Source organism: Cyanistes caeruleus, chromosome 34, assembly GCF_971803275.1.
Source record: "Cyanistes caeruleus chromosome 34, bCyaCae1.hap1.1, whole genome shotgun sequence".
In the NCBI taxonomy this organism is placed as follows: domain Eukaryota; kingdom Metazoa; phylum Chordata; class Aves; order Passeriformes; family Paridae; genus Cyanistes; species Cyanistes caeruleus.
In genome coordinates this window covers 1,315,199-1,336,558 of record NC_141735.1, presented here as the reverse complement: position 1 = coordinate 1,336,558, position 21,360 = coordinate 1,315,199, and the positions used below count along the sequence as shown (strand labels likewise).

The following is a 21,360-nucleotide window of genomic DNA, read 5'->3' as shown; positions in this document are numbered from 1 at the left end:
TGGGATGGACTGGGAGGGGCTGGGATGGACTGGGAGATGTTGGGATGGACTGGAAGGGGTGGGTTTGGGGGCGGGTTTGGGCGATGGGATAAGGACGGGGCTCACGCTGGGGTGGGATTGGGCTGGGCTGGGATGGGACTGGGCCGGTTTCGGACCGGGCCGGGGTTCGGCACCGGGCGGCGCGGGGCACCCCAGTGCTCCCAGTACGGAGCCCAGCGCTCCCAGTACATCCAGCGCTGTCAGTGCTCCCAGCACCCCCAGCACCCCCAGTATTCCCAGCGTTCCCAATACCCCAGGGACCCCAGCACAGGGCCCCGCGCTCCCAGTACGGCTCCCAGTGCTCCCAGTACGGCTCCCAGTGCTCCCAGTACGGCTCCCAGTGCTCCCAGTGCTCCCAGTACAGCCTCCAGCGCTCGAAGCGCTCACCCCCCATCAATGGACCGCCCCCGCAACCCCCCCGCAGCTTCAATGGACCGCTCCTCCCCTCGCCCCGCCCCCTCCCTCCTGTGATTGGCTGCGGCCGCTCCGTGGGCGGGCGCACACGGCGGAGCGATGACCTCACGCTGCGGAGTTTGAATGACAGCGCCGGCAGCCAATGAACTCGCGGGAGGCGGGGCGGGGCCGGGAGACGCCGCCGCCATTTTGTGAGCAGCGCGCGACGGACGGGGCAGGTGGGGGCGGGGAGGGCCCGGGGGAGGTTCGGAACCGGGGGTCGGCACCGGGGACCGGGGGGGACACACGGGCCAGACCCGGCCATGGCCCCGCTGAGCCGCCCGCAGGCCTCGGGGGATGCGATCCGGGAGGGTTTGGGGGGGGTCTCGGGCCTGTGGAGGGGAAGGGTTTGGGGGGGGTCTCAGATCTGAAGGGTCTCAGGCCCGGGGGGGACAGGAGGGGTTTGGGGGGCGTCTCAGCCCTGAGGGGTTTTGGGGTTCGGGGCGTGGCTCTGCCCTGTGGGGATGTGGGGGATGCGCGGAGTTTTGGGGTGTCTGGGGGCTCTGCCCTGCAGGAAAAGCGGTGTCGGAGATTTAGGTGGATTTTTGGGATTTCAGAGGTTTGAGGTGGTTTTTGGGGTGTTAGAGGTTTAAGGTGTTATTTTGGGGTGTTTGTGGGCACGGTGTAGGAGGGGCACAGCAGAGCTTTGTTTTCGGGGGGATTTGGGGTGTTTTAGGCTCTGCCCTGAAGGAGCAGAAGCAAAATTTGGGGGGGATTTGGGGTTTTTTGGGGCTGTGCTCTTTGAAAGGATCTCAGCCCTGGGGGCCACAATGAGGCTCAAGGTTTTTGAGGGGATTTGGGGTGTTTGGGGCTATGCCCTGAATGAGCAGGGACAAAATTTTGGGTTCTTTATTTGAGAATATTTGGGGTCTTTAGGGCAGCAGCCCCAGGGACGCACACAGAGGTTTGGAGGCTTTATTTGAGGGGTGTTTGGGGAGCCAGCCCTGGGCACAGGAACAGAGATTTGGGGTATTTAAGGAGGATTTAGGGTGTCTGGGGGCACAGCCCCAGGGCCACACAGAGATTTGGGATATTTCAGGGGATTTGGGGGCACATACAGCAGGATTCAGGGTGTTTATTTGGTATTTTAGGGGGCACAGCCCCAGAGGTGTTTGAGGATGATTTAGGCTGTTTGTGGTCACACACACGCAGAGGTTCGGGGCGATTCAGGGGATTTTTGGGGAGGCTCGAGGAGTTTCTCGGGGGGTTTCGGGGCTCACCGCGGCGCTGTCCGGCGCAGGCGGGTCGCGATGGTGAAGCTGTTCATCGGGAACCTGCCGCGGGAGGCGACGGAGCAGGAGATCCGCTCCCTGTTCGAGCAGTACGGGAAGGTGCTGGAGTGCGACATCATCAAGAACTACGGCTTCGTGCACATCGAGGACAAGACGGCGGCCGAGGACGCCATCCGCAACCTGCACCACCACAAGCTGCACGGCGTCTGCATCAACGTGGAGGCCAGCAAGAACAAGAGCAAGGCCTCCACCAAGCTGCACGTGGGCAACATCAGCCCCGCCTGCACCAACCTGGAGCTGCGCGCCAAGTTCGAGGAGTACGGCCCCGTCATCGAGTGCGACATCGTCAAGGACTACGCCTTCGTGCACATGGAGCGGGCCGAGGACGCCGTGGAGGCCATCCGGGGGCTGGACAACACTGAGTTCCAAGGTGAGGCGCGGGGCTGGGCGGCGGGAGGGCTCCGGGGTTCCTGGTGGACGCTCCCGCCGGCCTCGGCTCCGGGGTCGATCCTGGAAGTGACCACGGCCGGCTCCGCGGGGCCGTAAAGCGCCCTCGGGGCTCTGGGGTTGGTGTTGGTTGGTGCCCGCCCCGCCGCAGCTCCCGGGGCCGCCCGTGCGGCGCGGCCGGAGCGAGGGCTCGGGCTCGGGGGCTCTGGGCCGGGGAGGACGGGACTGACCCATCTCTGATTAACCAGCACGGCCGCCCCGCAGGAGGACCCCGACGGCGACGTCCTGTGCCGGGCCGGAGCAGCGGGTGACGCCAGGCTGCCGCCCGCCCTTGTAGCCTTGCCCAGCCTGGTAAGAGGGCGACAGAGGCGCCCGACCCCGCGCCCGGCGTCGCTCGGGCGCTCGACGGGGCTGAGCCGCTGGACTCGAGCCGCGGCGCTGGCGGCGGTGATGGCGAGCGCGTCTCCCGGCCGGGTGCTCAGGGCGGCGTCCGGCGCTTCACCCGCGTGGCAGCGCAGCCAGACTGGGCGCTCCCGGTGCTGCCGGGGCTCCGCACGTCCCGCCGCCCCCGTTCCGGGCCTTCCCCAAAAAAACAGCGACCCAGCCGGGCTGGCACGGCTGCGCCCAGAGCTGCCACGGCAGCGTCCGCGCTTGGCTTTGCCTCGTGCCGCGCACGGGCCGGGCCCCGATCTCGCCGGGGCGCTTCCCGGTGTCGCATCCCTCTTGCCGCCACTCCGGCGTTTTCCGGCGCGAAGCTTTGCCGTCACACGGGGCCGGCAGTGCTGGGTCCGGTCCCGGGCTGCTGGGGCTTTGCCGGGCCGGCCAGCTTGGCCGCGCTCGGCCGCGGCAGCACGTCCCGGTCGGCCGCTGTCCGGCGTCCATCTGGTGGCTCACGCTCGGTCCCGCGGCGGCTCCTCCCGCGCCGGTGGCTGCGGAGGGCTGGGGGGGCGGCAGCCGGTCCTGTCCCGCCCTGCCGGTGCCCCGGCACGGCCGCACTGACCCTGCCTCTCGCGTCTCTCCCCAAGGCAAGCGGATGCGCGTGCAGCTGTCCACCAGCCGGCTGCGGACGGCGCCCGGGATGGGAGACAAGAGCGGCTGCTACCGCTGCGGGAAGGAGGGGCACTGGTCTAAGGAGTGCCCGGTCGATCGCCCGGGGCAAGTGGCGGACTTTGCCGAGGCCTATAACGAGCAGTACGGAGCCGTGCGCACTCCCTACACCGCGGGCTATGGGGAGACCGTGTATTACGATGAGGCCTACGGCGGGATGGCCGACTACTACAAGCGCTACCGCGTCCGCTCCTACGCCACGGCCTCGGCGTACGACGCCTACGCGGAGCAGACCATGGCCCAGTACTCCCAGTACGCCCAGTACTCCCAGGTCCAGTCCTCGGCCATGGCCGCCACCACGGCCATGGCCGGCCGCATCCCCACCACCTTAGACGCGTACGACCGAGCGCTGCTGCCCACCCCGGGCGCGGCGGCCGCCGTCGCCGCCGCCGCCGCCACCGCCGCGGCCGCCGCCGCGTCCTCCACGTATTACACCCGGGACAGGAGCCCCCTGCGCCGCACGGCCGCCGCGGCCAGCACCGTCGGAGAGGCGTACACGTACGAGCGTGGGCAGCTGTCGCCCGTCTCCTCGGTGGCCCGGGCGTCCCTCTACGACATGCAGCGCTTCGGGCGGGACCCGTACGCGGACCGGGCGCGATACTCCGCCTTTTGAGCCGGAGGTGAGCGCGTTGGCGGCTCTCGGCACCGCGGGAGGGCCCCGCTGCCGGTGGTCCCGGTTGTGCTGGTCGAGCTCGAGGCGGGTGACGGGTCACAGTGCCACGGACAGCTCCCGCGGGCGTTAAAGCCCGACCGTGGCGAGGAGGTGCCGTGGTGAGCGGGGCAGTGCCGGTATCACTCTCACGGCCGTAACTCACGTTCTTGCTGGGCCGGGCGCCGTCCCGGCACAGTCCCCGTGGGGCGGGGGGTTCCCACAGAGCCCCTGGCCTGGGGGCGGCTCCCACCCAGGTCCCGGCGGGCCGAGGGTCCCGGTGGGCCGGAGCCCCACCGCTGCTCCACGTCAGGACTCTGTTGCTGCTAGGAAGCCGCAGCTCCCCAGGGCTCCGGGGCTCAGCAGGGTTCCACATCAGCCCCGGGGGCACCTGCGCCAACTCCTCTTTTCTCTTACAGGTAAGATTTGTGCGGCTGGACGTCGGGGTCCCGTCGCACGCCGACTCGGCGCCGCGCGTCTCGGGCCGCGCCGGGTGCCTCCGCCGCCGCGTGCCACTCCCGGGCCCATTCCTTACGGACGCGCGGCTCGTCCTCAGCCCGGGCAGGATTAGCTCAGCCCCTCCCTCAGCTTCCCCCCGCCCCCCTGGGCAGGATTTTGCTTTTCCAGGTAGTTTTGGGTCCCCACCCCGGGCTCAGGTGTGAGCACGCAGCCGCAGCCATAGCCGCCCCCCAGCGCCAGCTTTGCTTTGCTTCGCCGCCCCCTCGCTCCCCCGGAGCTCTTCCCGAGTCGTCGTTTTGCCTTTTTTTTTTTTTTTTTTTTTTCCTTTATTTTTTAAGAGGGTGGATAATCCAGTGGTAGGTTTTTAGCCCAACGCCGTAGCTGACCGGAGGCCGCCGCGCCGGCGGGGGTGGAACCCACCGAGTGATTTAGAGTCCCCCGACCCCACTTTCCGGTAAAATAAAACTCAAAATTTTTAACAAACGGCGCTGGCTCCACCCCCGGTTCTTTTCTCTGCACTCCAGTCCCCTCAGAATGTGGCACAGAACCTTCTGGACTCCCTGGTGCTGCCTGTGCCCTGCCTGGCTCGGCCCACGCAGACCAGAGCCCCCAGGGAGGGGCTGCTGCAAACGGGGGCGCCCCCAAAACAGTCCCAGGGCCCCCCAAAGGGGCTCCCACGGGTAACACAGGGGCTTTAACCAACCCCCAGCTCTTCCTCCTCCTCATGGGCCACAGGAGCCACCACTTAACCTGCCCCGGGCTAATTAGTCCCCAGACTGCCTTGTTTGTCCCCATACTGGCTCGTTTGTCCCCAGATGCTCTCCTGCCTCCCCGTGTTCATTAATTAAGGTCATTAAGCCCAAGACATGCGGTTACTGATGTTGCCGGTTCTGCCTCACCAGCGCCGATCGGTGCCGTGGTCACCTGTGGGTGCTGCCATCGCCACACCTGGGGACTTGGGGCGTGTGGCACCCTGGGAAGGAAGGGAGAAGCATAAAACCGTCCTGCCTTGCTAATTACCGCGGTGGTTAACGAGCCTCGGCCATCCCTCCTGTGGCACAGCCGGGACTGGGCTGTGACCGGTGCTGGGGGAGAGATGGGGACGGGAGGTGCCTGCAGGAACGGTCACGGTTGTGACGGTGGTACCCACGACCCTGGCACTCCACATGCCACGTCAGCTCTCGCTCACACTCGGCGCCACCCCTCAAAACCAGCTTTTCTCACCCAAAACAAGGCCCTGGCACAGGTTGGTGCCAGCGATCCCGTGTGGTGGTGTCGCAGCAGGGGCTGGCACTTCCTGCTGCCGGCTCCAAACGCCGCTCATCCTCCAAATCTGCCTCCAGCTCCAGCACTGGGAGCGGCTCCAGTCTGAGCTGGGTGGTGCTGGTGGCACCGGGAGGTGTCCCCAGGGGTGGGAGAGGATCCCGGGACTGGGAAAGAACCAGGCAGGAGGCGTTGGGAACCAGAGCAGACCCCAACATTTATTTACAGTCATAAAAAAAACCCGGCACCTTGCCGGGCCTGACGCTGGAAATGGGGAATTTGCCCAAAAAACGGGACAACTCGTGGTATAAAAGAGTCTGAGCCACACGGCCACAACCGTTGGCGGGTTATGAACCGGCACCGGGCGCCGGCGAGGGATGAGCCACGCGGCCACTGCCAACCGTAAGCGCGGAACCTTCTAAAAAAGTCAAAACAGCAAAACCAGAAAGAATGGGCTGAAAAAGAACCGTCCGTGCCCCGGCGGGGCGGCGAGCGGGGCCGAGGCCGGCTCAGAGGCGGCGCTGGTAGCCCGAGTGGACGCGGGCAGCGGGCAGATAGTCGCTGTAGCCGCCCGAGTAGCGGGCGTACTCGCTGTGCGCGTCCGGCATGCGGCGGTAGTCCAGCGGGGACTTGGCGGGCGAGCGGCGGTACACCAGCGGCGAGTCCGCTAAGCGCCGGTAATCGGCCAGCTCGGACATACGGCGCTCAGAGCCGTACCTGGGTGAGAGAAGAGACGGGGGTCAGCCGGGGGGGGGACGGCGCTTGGATCCGCCACCAGCGGTGGCACCGCGTCCCGCCTGGGGACGCACCGCAATGGGCAAAGCCGGCGCAGGACGGGATCGGACGCTGGACGCCGCCGAGGCCCCGCTGTGTGCCACCGCCTCCCTTCACCCGCACCAAACCCCGTCCCCTCCCCGGGATCTGCGCGGCGCGGGCGGAGCCATGGCGCCCACCGCACCGGGCGATAGCGAGCCGTGCCGGTGCCGCGCGGCGCCGGTCAAGCCGCGAGCGGTGCGCCGGAGCCCGCCGAGCCGGCGAGCAATGGGAGGCAGGGGCGGGGGTCGGTGCCCCGCCTGGCACCGTACCTTTTAGCCAGAGAGGACGATTTTTTGTACGGGTCGTCGTAGGCGGCGCTGCGAGGCGGGGAGAGGCGGGTGCGCTCGTAGGGCGGTGCGGCGGCTGTGGCCTGCGCCAGGCCCAGGTAGGAACCCGCTGGCTGCCCCAGCTGGCTCGGCCCGTCGTAGGCGTTGCCCGGCTGGGCTCGGTACGCGGCTGCCAGCGCGGCGGAGGACGGCTGCTGCGCCGGGTAGGAGGCCGCCATGGCACCGGAGGCCTGGGCCCGGTACGCGGCCGTCAGCGGGGCGGAGGCCTGCACCTTGTAGGAGGTGGCGGCGACGGCAGCCTGGCTGCCGTAGGACGCGGCCAGCGAGGAGCCCGTCTGCGCGCCGTAGCCGGCGGGGAGCGCGGCGGCCGCGGGCTGGCTGCCGTAGGACGCGGGCAGACCCGCGGCAGGCTGGGCGCCGTACGAGGCCGAGTGGCCCACGGTGGGCTGGGCGCCGTACGAGCTGGACAGTGCGGGCTGGGCACCGTAGGAGGCTGAGTGGCCGGCCACTGGCTGGTAGGCAGCGGCGGCGTGGCCGGCCACTGCCTGGGCGCTGTAAGAGCTGGCGTGCACTGCCACGGCCTGGGCGCCGTAGCCAGCGGACAGCGTGGCACCAGGCTGGGCACCGTAGGAGCCAGCGTGGCTATCCATGGGCTGGGCGCCGTAGGAGCCTGTGGCCAGCTGGGCGCCGTAGGACGCCACATGTACGGCCACGGCCTGGGTGCTGTAGGAGCTGGCGGAGCCGGCAGCGGGCTGGGCGCCGTACGCGGCGATGGCGGGCTGGGCGCTGTAGCCGGCCGAGTAGCCCGAGGCAGGCTGGGCACTGTAGGAGGAGGCCAGAGCGGCGGACTGGATGCTGTAGGAGCTGAGGGAGTTGGCGGCGGCAGGCTGGGCGCCGTACGAGGCGGCAGCGGCAGGCTGGGCGCCGTAGGAGCCGAGGGAGTTGGCGGCGGCGGGCTGAGCGCCCGCAGCGCCCAGGGAGCCGACCGAGGGCTGGGAGCGGTAGGCGCTGCCCAGCGAGGCCGAGGGCTGCACGCGGTACGCGGCGGCCTGGCCCGTGGTGGGCTGTGGGCGGTACGCCACGCCCAGGGAGGCAGAGGGCTGGGCTCGGTACGTGGCCCCCAGCGAGGCCGAGGGCTGGGCGCGGTAGGCGGCCGGCTGTGCCGTCATGGGGAGTGTCACCGCGGCGTAGCCAGGACGGGTGGGCGACCGCCGCAGCGGGCTGCGGTCCCTGCCAAAGTAGGAGGGGGAGGCAGGCCGGGGCTGCGCATCGAAGGTGTCGTACTTGGCGCCGAAGCGCTGCTGGTAATCGTACAGGGAGGGGGTGGTGGCGTAGCCGGTGCCCGCGGCCGAGGGGAAGGCGGCGTCGGCCACCCGCCGCTGCTGGTCGAAGCCCTCGATCTTGGGCTGGAACTTCTCGCGGTACTCGAGGCCGATGCGCTTGGTCTTGTCGACGCCGAGGGCAGGCGGCGGCGCCTGGCCCGTGCCCTTCTTCTGCACGTTGGTGGAGAGCTCCACGTTCACCCGGCGCCCCTTCACCTCCTTCCCATTTAGGTTTTCGATGGCAACTTTAGCATCGGCTTCGTTCTCCATGTGCACAAAGGCATAGTCTGACAAAGCAGCAGAGAGAGCAGTGAGGGGAGAAAACACAACTCGTTACAGGAGCCGGCGCTAACGAGCCGTGCGGCAGCAGCGGGACGGGCGCAGGACGGGCGCTGCCAGCCCCAGGACGGCGCTGCCGGCCCCGCTCACTGGTGAAGACACAACCACCACCGTTGGCTCTGCCCCACACTCCTCTGGTCACAGCCCACCTGGCGTCCCCCAGCCCGCCTGGTTCCCTCCAGATCCCCCCAGGCTCTGCCTCCTGTCACCCCCTCCCAGCCCCTCCCTGGCACACGGGGACAAAGGGCCCGGGCTGGGCTGGCAGTGCCAGCACCGTGGGCTCAGCTGGGATGTCCTGGCAGTGAGCGGAGCAAAGCTGAGAGAACCGGCGCCAGCACAGAGAGCAGGACAGGGACAGAGGCGGGGGGAGGAGAGGCGGGAGAGGAAGAGGAGACAGAGAAAGACAAGAACAGAGAAGGGAACAGGGACTTAAGACAGAGGGGAAGAGGAAGAAGGAGAATGAGGGAGGGAAGGAAGGGCCTGAGCACCCCCCATGAGTGCCGTGGGAAGGAGCCGGTGCCACACGGCACAACCACGGTTCGGCAGCGCAGAGGCGTCTGAGGACAGCGAGGAGCAGGGAAGGTGGCAGCTCTGGTGGCCGCCTGTGGCACTTGGCCCAGCGAGTCTGGGGGCTGGATGCCCCCATGGCGGTCTGGGGGCCACCCCCATGGCACGACGGGTCCCGGGCCAGCACAGGGCAGGAGGGCAGCGACCCTGTGGTGTTTCCCTCCAGTCACAGACGGAGACCACCGGAACCAGTGACAACCCACCCAAGAGCATGTGCTGTTCTGGGAGCGTAACTGGCCAAGCAAACCCATCCCAGATGTCTCAGCATCAGCGCTATGTCACCTTGTGTCCCCACCCCTGCCATCCCACCCCCCTGGCTCCTGTCCCACATCCACACATCCCACTCTGGTAGCCCAAAGAGGGGGTATCCCCTCCATGTCATCCCCAGCCCTGCTGCCACCCCCTGGGGTGGCCATGGCACCCCCAAACTCGAGGGGACACGGGGTAGGTTCTGCCGGGCTGTGCTGGTGGCTGCAACCTGGGACAAGGGAGCAGAGGAACAACGTCCCCCTCCCGTGGGCAGGGGCACACGGGCACTGCGGGGGCATCACCACGACTTCAGGGTCAGGTGAGAGATGAGATGACAGCAGGGGCAGGGACAGGGAACTGGAGTGACAAGTGTTAGTCCATCAGTGTGCCACGAGTGACACTTGAGCTGGGGGAGGTGGGTGACCCCATCACGCTCTGCTGGGGGTCCCCAGTGTGAAACCATCAGACCCCTCAGGGGTTTCACGGTGTGTTCTGTTCATGTCCCAGCTCCGTGTCTGAGCGTGCTGTTTGGAGATCACCCCACCGTGGGCTGGGGGTGGTGATTGTAGAGAACAGTGCTGCCAGGAAGGGGTTATGGGGGTGTTCAGGAGTGTGGGGAGCCAATATGGGCCACTCGAGGTAGGCAAGGGAGGATGAGGAGGTTGGTTGGAGGAGGGATAATGTCGAGATTGAGGGGGCTGGGGAGCCCACACGGGCTCACGTGGCCCCCCCACCTGGGGTTTGGGGAGGCGATTGCAGAGCACGAGGCCGGCTGGAGGAGTTATCAGGGGAGTCACGGGGTCAGGGGCACCCACAGGGGCTGGCACAGCCCCACCTGAACCTGCGGGAGGCGATCGAAGACACGTGGTTGCCAGAGGGGGGGGTTAAGGGGTCTGAACCGCCCACACAGGCCCGCACCACCCCGGCTGGGGCAGACGGAGGCGATGGAGGAGGACGTGGCTGGCAGAAGGGGGGGTTACGGGAGCTCACTCGGGCTCGCACGGCCCCGCTCGGGGCAGGGGGGAGGCGGCAGGAATTCCCCCCGCTCCACCAGCCCGGGCCGCGCCGGGGTCCGGGCGGGGGCGGCGCCGCAGTCGGACGGAACTCGGGTGCCACGGATCACCCGGCGGCGCGGGCCGAGCTCGGCGGCGGGGGCCGCGCGGCCCCGGCGGCGGGTCCGGTACCTTTCACCACGTCGCATTCCACCACGGGGCCGTACTGTTGGAAGAGCGAGCGCAGCTCCCCGCTCGTGCACGCGGCCGAGACATTCCCCACGAAGATCTTGCAGGTGTTGGTGGGGCGCGGCCGGGATGGCTCCACCACGATGCGGCGGCCGTGCAGCTGGTGCCCGTTGAGCTGCGAGATGGCGCGCGCCGCCGCCGCCTCGTCCCGCAGGTGCACGAACGCGAACTGTTTCATGAGGGCGACGCCCAGCACCGGCCCCGCGGCGCCAGCGAACAGCTCGCTCAACTCCTCCGCCGTCGCCTCCTCGGGGACGTTCCCCACGAAGAGTTTGATGCCGGGACGCATCTCGGTGGGGGGAGCGCAGCGGTGACAGAACCGGCGGCGGCGGCGGCAGCTTCAAAATGGCGGCGGTTCCTGAGGGCGGCGGGGGCGGCGCCGCGCGCAGCGCGCCTGCGTGCCGTGTGCACCGCCCGCCCGCGCGCCCCGCCCACTACTTTCCCGCCGTGGTAACGGTTCACCTCCCGCTTAAGCCACGCCCATTAGAACGGTCCGCTCTGGCCACGCCCCCTCTTAAAGGAGCCGCAGCACTTCGGGGATCGAAGTGCCCCCCAAGACCCGCAGCGGCTGCAGAGCGAGGGGCGTTTATTCGGTCCCGGGGGGCTCCTAGAGGTGGGAGCTGGGGGTCTCCGTGGCGGGGGTCCCCGGGGGGGTCCCGTGCCTGCGGTCTCGCTCCTCCCAGAGAGTGACGCCGTCGCAGGAACAGACGCGTTTGGGGTTCTGGAAGAGCCCGGCCGCGCGGGCCACCACGCCACAGGCCAGCCTGGGGACACGGGGGGGGTCAGGGGGGTAACCCCACAAACAAACCCCCCCCCTCCCCAAAGCCCCCCCAATGCTCACCCCCGTCCCGAGTTGCCGGTGACACGGGACAGGGGGTGCGACCCCCGACCCAGATCGTCCTCGCCCTCGGCCACCACCACGGAGCGGCCGATGATGTCCCAGACCTGGGGAGGGGGGAGCTGGGGGGGTCAGGACCCCACAGAGACCCCCCCCAATTATGGGGTCAGACCCCACCCAGCCGGAGAAATGGGGGTCAGACCCTCCCTGGTCATGGGGCACAGGCTGGACCCCCCCCAGCTGGGGTCAGACCCCTCCTGGCTGTGGGGTGCAGCCCTGGGGAGGGGCTGAGCCCCCAGGACCCCCCCAGGATCCCCCCCAGACCCCAATTCCCACCTTCAGCCGCGTGTCCTCAATTCGGAACTGCGCTCGGCCCTCGGCATCTGCCCAGATGTTCCCCAGGTCCCCGGCGTGCTGGGGGGGCAGAGGGGGTCAGGAGCCCCCCAAAACTCACAGAGCTCTCCCCAAGCCCACAGAGACCCCCCCAAATCCCTCGCTGCCCCCCAAACCCTGTCCTAGACCACCCCAAACCCTCCAGAAATCACCAAGAGACCCCCCAAATCCCACCCCAAATCCCTCACTGCCCCCCAAACCCTGTCCTAGACCACCCCAAACCCTCCAGAAACCTCTAAGACACCCCCCAAATTCCTGCCCCCCACCCCCAGCTCACCCTGTGCTGGTCCTGGGGTCCCCCGTGGGTCTCCCCGTCGGGGTCGAAGTGGCCCCCGCAGCTGTTTTTGGGGGAGGGAAATGGGAAATGGGGGATGAAACTGGGGGTTCCTGGACCCCCACACCTCCTCCCCCACCCCCCTCACCTGTTACAGGGGTCCGAGAGGTCCCCAAATTCGTGGATGTGGAGCCCGTGGGGGCCGGGGGGGAGCCCGGACACGGCGCCGTCCACGAGGCAGCGGCCGGGCGAGAGCTGCAGGAACCGGACCAGCCCCCGAACCCCCCCGGGACCCCCCAGTGCCGCCACCGCCGCCCCCCCGGGGGGAGCTGTGGGGGGACACGTCAGGGTCGGGCACCCCCAAAATCCCCCCGGCACAAAATCCCACCTCAGGGAGCCCCAAAAGGTCCCCCCAAAACTGACCCTAGACCCCAGCCAGGGATAGAAAACCCCTCCAGGAGCATCCACCACCCCCAGGACACCCCCAAAACCCCGCTGTGACCCTCCAAACCCTTCCATGGAACCACCCAAAACCACTGTGACCCTCGAAAAGCCCCAGGACACCCCCAAAACTCCTCTGTGACCCCCCAAACCCCCCCAATCCCTCCCCAAGATCATCCCAGGATCCCCCAAAGCCCACTGTGACTCCCCAAAACCCCACTATAAAGCCCCAAACCCCCCCTATGAGTCCCTAAAACACTTCTGTGACCCCCCCAAACCCTTCCAGGACCCTCCCAAAATCCCCCCAAGCCCCTCTCACCCTCGGGGGAGCCCCCCAAACTCTTGAGCACAACCCTGCACCCCCAAAACCCTGCTCGTGGTGGGACACATCAGCACTCAAACCCCACTGGGACATCCCTAACCCCCTCAGGACCCCTCCAAACCCTTCCAGGAGCCCCCCAAAATCCCCCCCAAGCCCCTCTCACCCTCGGGGGAGCCCCCCATGCCCTTGAGCACGGCCCTGCACCCCGAATTCTCCAGCAGCTCCCGCACTCGCTCGGCCGCTGCCGTGGTCTCCACCAGCACCGACTGCTCCTGGGGCCGCAGCTCCAGCAGCTTCACGTCTGGGGGGGCACACGGGTGTTGTCGGGGGTCCCCCGAAACCCTGGGGGGGGTCCCCGGGCTCTGGGGGGGGTTCGGGGGTCTCACCTGGGGCCGCATCCAGCGCTGCCCGCACGGTATCGGCACAGCCCTGGCAGCTCATCTGCACCGCGAACTCCAGCTGCGGGGAAAACGGGGGGTCAGCGCCCCAAAAATGGGGGGGTGAAAAGGAGGGCAGCACCCCAAAACTGGAGGGAAAGGGAGAACTCGAAGAGCTGCCCAGGGAGGGGTCCTGGATGTGCTGTGGAAGGGATTCTGCACCCCCAAAAACTTGTTCCTGAGGCTCTGAGCCCCCAAACCCGCCCTGAGAGAAGGTCCTGCACCCCCAAAAGTGCTTTTTATGGCATGCAGCACCCCTAAAAATGCTTCTCATGGGGTTCTGAACACACAAAACCCCTCTGTGAGGGGTCCTGTACCTGCAAAACTGCCTGCATGAGGCTCTGAGCCCCCAAACCTGCCCTGCGAGGGGGTCCTGCACCCCTAAAATGCTTCTCATGCGGCGCTGACCCCCCAAACCCCCCCTGCGAAAGCTCCTGCACCCCCAAAAGCGCCGCGGAATGGGATTTTGCACCCCCAGATCAGCCAAAAACAGAGAGTTTCACCCCCAAACAGCCCGTCCTCCTTTCCCCGAGCCCCTCCGTCCCCCCGCCCCCGATCCCCCGTCCCGTCCCGGGGGTCCCGACCCGGCAGCTGCTCCCGGTGCCCGCCGGCGACGCCATAGCCGCGGACTCTGACCCCGGAACCGCTCCGGCGTCACTGCGGCGCGACGGAACCGTTCTCCCGCGGGACCGGAAACGGCCGCGCAGCGGGGGAAGGGTTTGGCGGTAGCGCCACTTCCGGCGTCTCATCGTCATGGCAACGAGGCGGTGTCTAGAACGGGAACCACGGGGGGATTTGGGGGGTTTTGACGGGCTCGGGGGGGGATTCTGGGTGTCCGGAAGGATTTTGGTGGCTTTAGGGGGCTTTTGAGAACACGAGAGTGGGAAGCGCGGGGTTCTGTGGGATGCAGGGGGGTTTTGGGGGGAAAATCCCGTGAGGGGATGGGTGGGGTGTGGGTGTCAGGGGGCTCATCCCGCCCATGGCGACACACCAGGGACCCCAAAATCCCCTGGGTGAGGTCCCCGAAGTTACCAGCACGTCCCTCCCGACCCCCCCTGCTCCCCCAAACGCCATGGGACAATAAAGAGTTGAAAAAAAACACATTTATTTGCCCCAAAACGAGCACGGACACGATTGAGAGATCAAATCTGGGGACCATGGGGGTGGAAATAGGACACCCCTAAAATGACAGACCTGCCTACCGAGGCTAGAGCCCCTCCAGAGGCTCAGAGCCCCCCAAATCAGGGCTCAGGACCCCCCAAAAGGCTCAGAGCCCCCCAAATTAGGGCTCAGGGCCCCCCAAAAGGCTCAGAGCCCCCTGAATCAGGGCTCAGGGCCCCCCAAAAGGCTCAGAGCCCCCCTGAATCAGGGCTCAGGGACCCCCAAAAAGCTCAGAGCCCCCCTGAATCAGGGCTCAGGGCCCCCCAAAAGGCTCAGAGCCCCCTGAATCAGGGCTCAGGGCCCCCCAAAAGGCTCAGAGCCCCCCTGAATCAGGGCTCAGGGACCCCCAAAAAGCTCAGAGCCCCCCTGAATCAGGGCTCAGGGCCCCCCAAAAGGCTCAGAGCCCCCTGAATCAGGGCTCAGGGCCCCCCAAAAGGCTCAGAGCCCCCCTGAATCAGGGCTCAGGAGCCCACAGAAGACTCAGGACCCTCCAGATAAGGGCTCAGCACCCCCACCAAGGACTCAAAGCCCCCCAAACCCCTCAGCCCATCCCCTCCCTGACCTGCTGCACCACCCTGGCCCTCACCGCCCGTCCCTCACGGGAGCCCGGCCCGGGGGGCGGCGGCGGCTGCGGGGGGGGCTCGGGATGTCCCGGGGCAGGCGGGAGCCCCTCGGGGGGCTCGAGGGGGACGCGGCGGCGCAGGGCGATGTTGTGCAGGATGCAGCAGGCCAGGAAGATCTGGCAGACCTTGGGGGGGCTGTACTGAAGCCCCCCGCCCGCCAGGCAGCGGAAGCGGCGGCGCAGCAGCCCCAGGGTGCGGCGCAGGGGGTCGAGGGTCCGGGCGTGGAGAGCGTTGTAGCGCAGCTCGGCCGCGCCTCGGGGGCCAGAGATGGGCGTCAGCAGCCACGGCTTCAGCGGGTACGTGCGGTCACCTGCGGGAAAAAGGGTTGGGGGCGTCGGGGGGAGACACCTGAACCAGTCCCAGCGCACCCCAAGAGCCACAGGTGAACCCCCAGCCTTCAGCAGGTACATGCGGCCCCTGCTGTGGGGGGTGGGATTGACCCTCAGATACCTGAGACCCCCCAGGGACCCCCACCCTGAGCACCAGGAACCCCTCACCCAGCAGCCAGATCCCCTCTGCCCTCCCTGAGCCACACCAGGGCCAAATTCCCTGCGACCATCCCCAATCTGAGACCCCCCCCTGTCCTGAGGTGACCCCCCAAACCACCCAGGACCCCCCAAACCCCCTCACCCAGCAGCCAGATCCTCTCTTTCCATGATCCATGCCAGGGCCAAGATCTCTGGGATCATTCCCACCCTGCAATACCCCAAAGACCCCCCAAACCCCCCTCACCCAGCATCCAGACCCCCTCCAGCCTGCCACCCTCCATGAGCCACACCAGGGCCAAATTCCCTGCGACCATCCCCAGTCTGAGACCCCCCCAAAACCACCCAGGAACCCCCAAACCCCCCTCACCCAGCAGCCAGACCCCCTCCGGCCTGCTCCCCTCCATGAGCCGCGCCAGGGCCGAGTTCTCCAGGACGGTGGCGTTGGGACACGAGCCGGGGAACTTGGCCACCACGTTGGTGATGGCGCCGTGGCGGTCGCACACCACCTGCATGTTGATGGAGTGGAAGTTGGCGGCGTTGCGGAACAGCGGCTCGTTGTCGGCCGGAGCCCTCAGCGCCACGTGCATGGCGCCCACCAAACCCAGCACCCCGGGCAGCGCCGGGGGGTCCCCGGGGGGCGCGGGCGGCGGAGGGAAGGCGATGTAACGGGGAGCTCGCCGCTGCAACGCCGCCAAAAACTGCGCCAAGCAGTTGGACATGGCCGACTGGCTGATGCCCGTGCTGAGGCGCGAAGCCGTCTGGAAGGAACCCGAGGCCAGGAAGGCCAAAGCCGAGGTGACCTTGACGGCCACGGGCAGAGCGTGGCTGCGGCCGGTGAGGCTCTGCAGGTCGGCACCGAGCTCCCGGCACAGCGCCGCGATGGCCGCCCGGTCCAGGCGGCAGCGCCGCAGCGCCTGCTCCTCGCTCAGCTCCAGGAAGGAGCAGCGCACCCGGTAAATGCGCTGGGCAGGGTACGGGCGGCGGCGGCGGCGGCCCCGGCGGGGGCTCGGGGATGGGGATGGGGTGGAGGGACCACCCGAGGGCACCGGGAGGGAGATCCTGGATGGGGGTGGGGGGTGTGTGATGTGGTGCTGGTCCTGAGCCCAGCCCTGATGCCGCTCCCGGGGCTGATCTCGGTCCAAATAACGGTCCTGATGCCGCTCCCGGTGCCATTCATGGTTCTGAACCCGCTCCCGGTGCCAGTCACGGTCCTGGTCCTGATCTCGGTGCTGATCTCGGTCCCAGTCATGGTCCTGATCCTGCTCCCGGTGCCAGTCATGGGCTTGGTCCTGATCCCGGTCCCAGTCCTGTTCCTCGTCGCTGTCCCGGTGCCGGTGCCGGTGCCGCTCCCGGAGCCGCCGCAGCAGCAGCACCGGGTGGGACATGGTGGGGCGGGGCCACGGAAAGGGGGCGTGACCAACAACACAGGGGCGTGGTTAACGCGGGAGGGGCGGGGCCGGTCCCGGCCGCAGCCGCGTCCCGGTGGCCGCGACACCTCGGTGAGACCGCTTGGTCGCTGTTCCTGTCTGGGTCGATGCGGCTGGCGACGGCCGACCCCCGTCCCGGTCCCGGTGCCGGCCGATGCCGATGGGAGCTGTTGATCCCGGTCTCTCTTAGTCCGTGCCGGTGCCGGTGGGGGCAGTTGGTCCCTGTACCTGTGTCGCTGCCGCTCGATCCCGGTGCCGGTAGGGGCGGTCTGACCCTGTCCCGGTGCCTGTCCCGGTGCCTGTCCGTGTTCCTGTCGGTCCCGGTCTCTCCCGCTCGGTCCCGGCCCCCTCGCTCGGACCCTCACGGCTCCGCGGCGCCGCCAGGCCACGCCCCTTTGCCCTGCTCTGATTGGCCAGCCTTGCCCCGAAGGCCACGCCTCCTGCCTCACATCCGGCGCGCCACCGCACCTCATTGGCCGCCGCGAGGGCGGGAACGTTTTGTACCTGACGCTATCCGGGTCCGACGCTAGGCGGGGCTTTGCTGATCCTCGACCAATCGCTTTGCACGGCTTCTTAGTTTTTGACCAATCAGTGCGCGCAATGGGCGTGGCTCCGCGTGAGGCGGCTACCGCCATTTTGTTGCCGTCATCGAGTGCCGGGCCGAGGGGGGGGCGCGGTAAGGCTTGGGGGGCCCCGGGGGGGACACGGATGGGACCGGGAGGGGCTGGGAAGGAGCGGGGAGGGAGCTGGGGCCACGCTGGGGCCCTGCTGTATGTAGGGGAGGACGGGACGGGGTCCTGCGGCCTCGGGAAGGGTCCTAGGAGAGGGCTCAGACCCGAGATCGGAGCGGGGTGAGGTCTGGGGGATACCTGGGTCCCCCTCCATGACCTGGGGGCTCACGGAGCATAACCAAGACTGAGAGTCCGCTCGGGACTTGCCGGGGCCTGAAGGTCTCCCGGTTCATTGTGAGAAGCCGGGCCCGGGGTCTGTCCTGAGGGGGTCTCCGCTTCAGGGTGCCCTGAGGGGCCCCCCCACAACTCGGGGTATGGGGGGGACCCATCGGGAATCAGCTGGAGGAGGATCTACGGAAGGTGGGGGGAACCTTTCCCATCCCTTTCCCCATCCTCAGAGCATCTCCGAACCCTCAGCAGGGCCGGGGGTGGTGTGGGGAGGGTCTCACCGAGCCCCCCCTTCCTTCCCACCCCTCAGGCGGGTCGCGATGGTGAAGCTGTTCATCGGGAACCTGCCGCGGGAGGCGACGGAGCAGGAGATCCGCTCCCTGTTCGAGCAGTACGGGAAGGTGCTGGAGTGCGACATCATCAAGAACTACGGCTTCGTGCACATCGAGGACAAGACGGCGGCCGAGGACGCCATCCGCAACCTGCACCACCACAAGCTGCACGGCGTCTGCATCAACGTGGAGGCCAGCAAGAACAAGAGCAAGGCCTCCACCAAGCTGCACGTGGGCAACATCAACCCCGCATGCACCAACCTGGAGCTGCGCGCCAAGTTCGAGGAGTACGGCCCCGTCATCGAGTGCGACATCGTCAAGGACTACGCCTTCGTGCACATGGAGCGGGCCGAGGACGCCGTGGAGGCCATCCGGGGGCTGGACAACACCGAGTTCCAAGGTGAGGCGTGGGCTCAGGGGGCACCAGGTTGGGAGGGGGCACAGGGAGCTTCTGATCCAGGAGAATTTCGGCCAGTTTTGGTGTTACTGGCCCCACTCTCCGGTTGGTGCTGCATTCGGGGCCTCTTCTCATCCCAGAGTGCCAGAATTTTGCTCTGGGCTGTCCCCATGCCCTCATCCAGTGTCAGGGCTGGGGGCACCGTGGCATCTCCATGTGGGGGCAGAGCGGCTCCTCAGCACGGGTTTATAGGAATTCCAGAGGATTTGTCCCAACCTGGTTGGTTCAGGGCGAGTTCCCTCCCCTGGGGACGCCTCACGGGACCGGTGCTGTCCCTGTGCTGCTGGAATTTGGGGACAAACAGGGCTGGGAGCGAGCGCCGTGTCCCATTGGCTCCCAATGTCTGCAAATCCTGCCTGGAACCATGAGGACCCCCTTATCTATGGGGGGCTGGTGCCCACCCCAGTGGCTCCTGTCACCCCTCACCCTCAGCGGTGCCAGGGGTGGCTTTCAGGGGTCCCACAGTGACATGGGTGGCTTTCAGGGGTCCTCTGGGCTGCTGCCACCTCTTGGGGGTCCCATGGTGCTAGTGGGGGCTCTCAGGGTCCCTGCACTGCGCTGCTGGTGCCATTTCTGGGGGGTCCCATGGACCACCAGCTCTTACCCAGGTTTGCCACCACATTCTCAGATGTCCTGATCTTTGGCATAATTTAATCTTGGTGCAATAATTAAATAACTAAATAAAATAACAGATTGAGTTTGTGCCTCTGACAGGGACCCCAGACAAAGGAGGCCCTGGGTTTTGTCTCCTCAGTGTGTGCACAGGAAGGTCTGGGGTTGTCACCGGCCGTGTCCCCGAGTGTCCCTCACCCAGCCGGGTCCCCAGGCCCTTTGCTGTGTCTCTTCCCAGGGAACAGCCCACGGGACCAGAGGTGACTCTTGCTGCTCTCACGGTGCCGGGGATGGCTCTGGGGGTTCCCAAGGGGTGGTGCCGGTGCCAGGGACAGTTCTGGTGCCGTGGTGGCACCGGCTCTAGGGAACCCCACGATGCTGGGGTGATTCCTGGGACCCCCAGTGGTGCCAGGGTGACACCGGGGGCTCCCACCACAGGCTGTCAGTGTCAGGGACGGTCCTTGGGGACCCCGCAGTGCGGTGCCAGCCCTGTGTGACCCCACAGTGTCACAGCAGGCGGTGGCTCTGGGGGTCTCTGTGGCCTGGTGCCGGTGTTGAGGGAAGTTCTGGGGGACCCCATGAGCCCTGTGCCAGTGCCAGCTCAAATGTGGGGATCCCATGATGTGACATCGGGGTGGCCCCGGGGGATCCCACAGCCCAATGTGACATCGGGGTGGCCCCGGGGGATCCCACAGCCTGGTGTGACATCGGGGTGGCCCCGATGGATCCCACAGCCTGGTGTGACATCGGGATGGCCCCGATGGATCCCACAGCCCGATGCCCGAGGCTCTGGGGCGGGCTGGGCGCGGTGCCGGGGGGTGACGCCGGGTCTCCCTCTCCCCAAGGCAAGCGGATGCGCGTGCAGCTGTCCACCAGCCGGCTGCGGACGGCGCCCGGGATGGGAGACAAGAGCGGCTGCTACCGCTGCGGGAAGGAGGGGCACTGGTCTAAGGAGTGCCCGGTCGATCGCCCGGGGCAAGTGGCGGACTTTGCCGAGGCCTATAACGAGCAGTACGGAGCCGTGCGCACTCCCTACACCGCGGGCTATGGGGAGACCGTGTATTACGATGAGGCCTACGGCGGGATGGCCGACTACTACAAGCGCTACCGCGTCCGCTCCTACGCCACGGCCTCGGCGTACGACGCCTACGCGGAGCAGACCATGGCCCAGTACTCCCAGTACGCCCAGTACTCCCAGGTCCAGTCCTCGGCCATGGCCGCCACCACGGCCATGGCCGGCCGCATCCCCACCACCTTAGACGCGTACGACCGAGCGCTGCTGCCCACCCCGGGCGCGGCGGCCGCCGTCGCTGCCGCCGCCGCCACCGCCGCGGCCGCCGCCGCGTCCTCCACGTATTACACCCGGGACAGGAGCCCCCTGCGCCGCACGGCCGCCGCGGCCAGCACCGTCGGAGAGGCGTACACGTACGAGCGTGGGCAGCTGTCGCCCGTCTCCTCGGTGGCCCGGGCGTCCCTCTACGACATGCAGCGCTTCGAACGGGATCCCTACGGGGAGCGGGCGCGGTACTCCGCCTTTTGAGGTGAGCGTCGGGAGCGCCGGGAGCTCTGCCCGGGCCTCTCCGCGCCGCCGCGGCCGGTAACGGCCTTTTCCCCCCACCGCAGGATCGCCGCGGAACCCCCCGGGACTCGCCGCCGTTGCCGTGGCTCCGCAGCCCCCGGACGCCGCCGCCGCGTCAGGTCAGACGTGCCCCGGGTCGCCGCCGCCGCCGCCGCGTCCCCTCCCCGTCACCGGGACCCCCCGTCCCCGCCGGAGCCGCCGGAGCCGCCGCGTCCCAGCGCCCGCGTGTCCCCGTGGCCGGGTGTCCCCGAGTGTCCCCGAGTGTCCCCAAGTGTCCCCCACCTCCCCTCACCTCTCTGCTCTCTTCCAGGTGCGGCGGCCTCGGATGGAGCCGTGTCCCCCCTGCCTGAGCCCCCCCTTTTTGTACGGAGCTTCCCCAGAGTCCCCCCCGCCCCCCTGCCCGGGCGGGGCCACCCCCGACCTCACCCGCCCCTTTTCCAGCAAAATAAAAACTTTTCACCGAATTTCGAATTTCCGTCACCAGATTTCTGTCACCGAATTTCCGTGCCTGAGACCTGCGCCGGGGGGCGGGGTCTCCCGTGGGCGGGGCCAGCCCTGGCCAATCAGAAGCCAGAGCCGGCGGGGTGGTTTAAAATCCCGTGCGAAA

The 21,360-nt window shown here is 67.8% G+C and overlaps 4 protein-coding genes across 11 annotated transcripts; 2 read left to right on the top strand and 2 right to left on the bottom strand.

The window, feature by feature from the left end:
- The first annotated feature begins 512 nt into the window (after positions 1–512).
- Positions 513–4,869, top strand: LOC111942029 (RNA-binding protein 4-like). Of its 2 annotated transcripts, none has more exons than XM_086870901.1 (4): positions 513–671; positions 1,733–2,154; positions 3,197–3,898; positions 4,347–4,869. In XM_086870901.1, the coding sequence occupies exons 2-3, from the start codon at positions 1,743–1,745 to the stop codon at positions 3,889–3,891; spliced, it is 1,107 nt and encodes a 368-aa protein (XP_086727027.1). In that variant the 5' UTR covers positions 513–671; positions 1,733–1,742; the 3' UTR covers positions 3,892–3,898; positions 4,347–4,869. The 2 variants fall into 2 exon arrangements, with proteins under 2 accessions (XP_086727027.1, XP_086727028.1); XM_086870902.1 differs by having other exon boundaries at positions 592–644.
- Positions 617–21,217, top strand: LOC111942025 (RNA-binding protein 4-like). Of its 4 annotated transcripts, XR_015281368.1 has the most exons (5): positions 17,469–17,550; positions 18,084–18,505; positions 20,020–20,715; positions 20,798–20,872; positions 21,064–21,217. XR_015281368.1 is itself a non-coding variant. In XM_086870898.1 (4 exons), exons 2-3 carry the CDS (start codon positions 18,094–18,096, stop codon positions 20,712–20,714), a joined length of 1,107 nt encoding a protein of 368 aa, XP_086727024.1. In that variant the 5' UTR covers positions 617–671; positions 18,084–18,093; the 3' UTR covers position 20,715; positions 20,798–21,217. The 4 variants fall into 4 exon arrangements, 3 of the variants coding, with proteins under 3 accessions (XP_086727024.1, XP_086727025.1, XP_086727026.1); XM_086870898.1 differs by lacking the exon at positions 17,469–17,550 and adding an exon at positions 617–671 and having other exon boundaries at positions 20,798–21,217; XM_086870899.1 differs by having other exon boundaries at positions 20,798–21,217.
- Positions 5,846–10,952, bottom strand: RBM14 (RNA binding motif protein 14). Its single transcript, XM_086870897.1, has 3 exons — positions 10,414–10,952; positions 6,735–8,361; positions 5,846–6,366 (listed from the first exon to the last, which is right to left on the bottom strand). Exons 1-3 carry the CDS (start codon positions 10,757–10,759, stop codon positions 6,159–6,161), a joined length of 2,181 nt encoding a protein of 726 aa, XP_086727023.1. The 5' UTR covers positions 10,760–10,952; the 3' UTR covers positions 5,846–6,158.
- CCS (copper chaperone for superoxide dismutase) lies at positions 10,875–13,845 on the bottom strand. Of its 4 annotated transcripts, XM_086870906.1 has the most exons (8): positions 13,760–13,845; positions 13,125–13,197; positions 12,902–13,039; positions 12,124–12,304; positions 11,979–12,039; positions 11,645–11,722; positions 11,312–11,415; positions 11,011–11,234 (listed from the first exon to the last, which is right to left on the bottom strand). In XM_086870906.1, exons 1-8 carry the CDS (start codon positions 13,793–13,795, stop codon positions 11,078–11,080), a joined length of 828 nt encoding a protein of 275 aa, XP_086727032.1. In that variant the 5' UTR covers positions 13,796–13,845; the 3' UTR covers positions 11,011–11,077. The 4 variants fall into 4 exon arrangements, with proteins under 4 accessions (XP_086727029.1, XP_086727030.1, XP_086727032.1 ...); XM_086870904.1 differs by lacking the exon at positions 11,312–11,415 and having other exon boundaries at positions 10,882–11,234; XM_086870905.1 differs by lacking the exons at positions 12,902–13,039; positions 13,125–13,197; positions 13,760–13,845 and having other exon boundaries at positions 12,124–12,674.
- Positions 21,218–21,360: the final 143 nt, after the last annotated feature.

Excerpts from the sequence above, each read along its gene's own strand:
- LOC111942029 (XM_086870901.1), top strand. The coding sequence starts at position 1,743 with ATGGTGAAGCTGTTCATCGGGAACCTGCCGCGGGAGGCGACGGAGCAG. Across the intron at positions 2,155-3,196 it reads GGACAACACTGAGTTCCAAG|GCAAGCGGATGCGCGTGCAG; the intron begins GTGAGGCGCGGG and ends TCTCTCCCCAAG.
- RBM14 (XM_086870897.1), bottom strand. The coding sequence starts at position 10,759 with ATGCGTCCCGGCATCAAACTCTTCGTGGGGAACGTCCCCGAGGAGGCG. Across the intron at positions 8,362-10,413 it reads GGAATGCGACGTGGTGAAAG|ACTATGCCTTTGTGCACATG; the intron begins GTACCGGACCCG and ends CTGCTTTGTCAG. Across the intron at positions 6,367-6,734 it reads TCGTCCTCTCTGGCTAAAAG|GTACGGCTCTGAGCGCCGTA; the intron begins GTACGGTGCCAG and ends TCTCTCACCCAG.
- CCS (XM_086870903.1), bottom strand. The coding sequence starts at position 12,593 with ATGATCTTGGGGAGGGATTGGGGGGGTTTGGGGGGTCACAGAGGAGTT. Across the intron at positions 12,040-12,123 it reads CTCTCGGACCCCTGTAACAG|CTGCGGGGGCCACTTCGACC; the intron begins GTGAGGGGGGTG and ends CCCCAAAAACAG. Across the intron at positions 11,235-11,644 it reads TTGAGGACACGCGGCTGAAG|GCTGGCCTGTGGCGTGGTGG; the intron begins GTGGGAATTGGG and ends CCGTGTCCCCAG.
- LOC111942025 (XM_086870898.1), top strand. The coding sequence starts at position 18,094 with ATGGTGAAGCTGTTCATCGGGAACCTGCCGCGGGAGGCGACGGAGCAG. Across the intron at positions 18,506-20,019 it reads GGACAACACCGAGTTCCAAG|GCAAGCGGATGCGCGTGCAG; the intron begins GTGAGGCGTGGG and ends CCTCTCCCCAAG.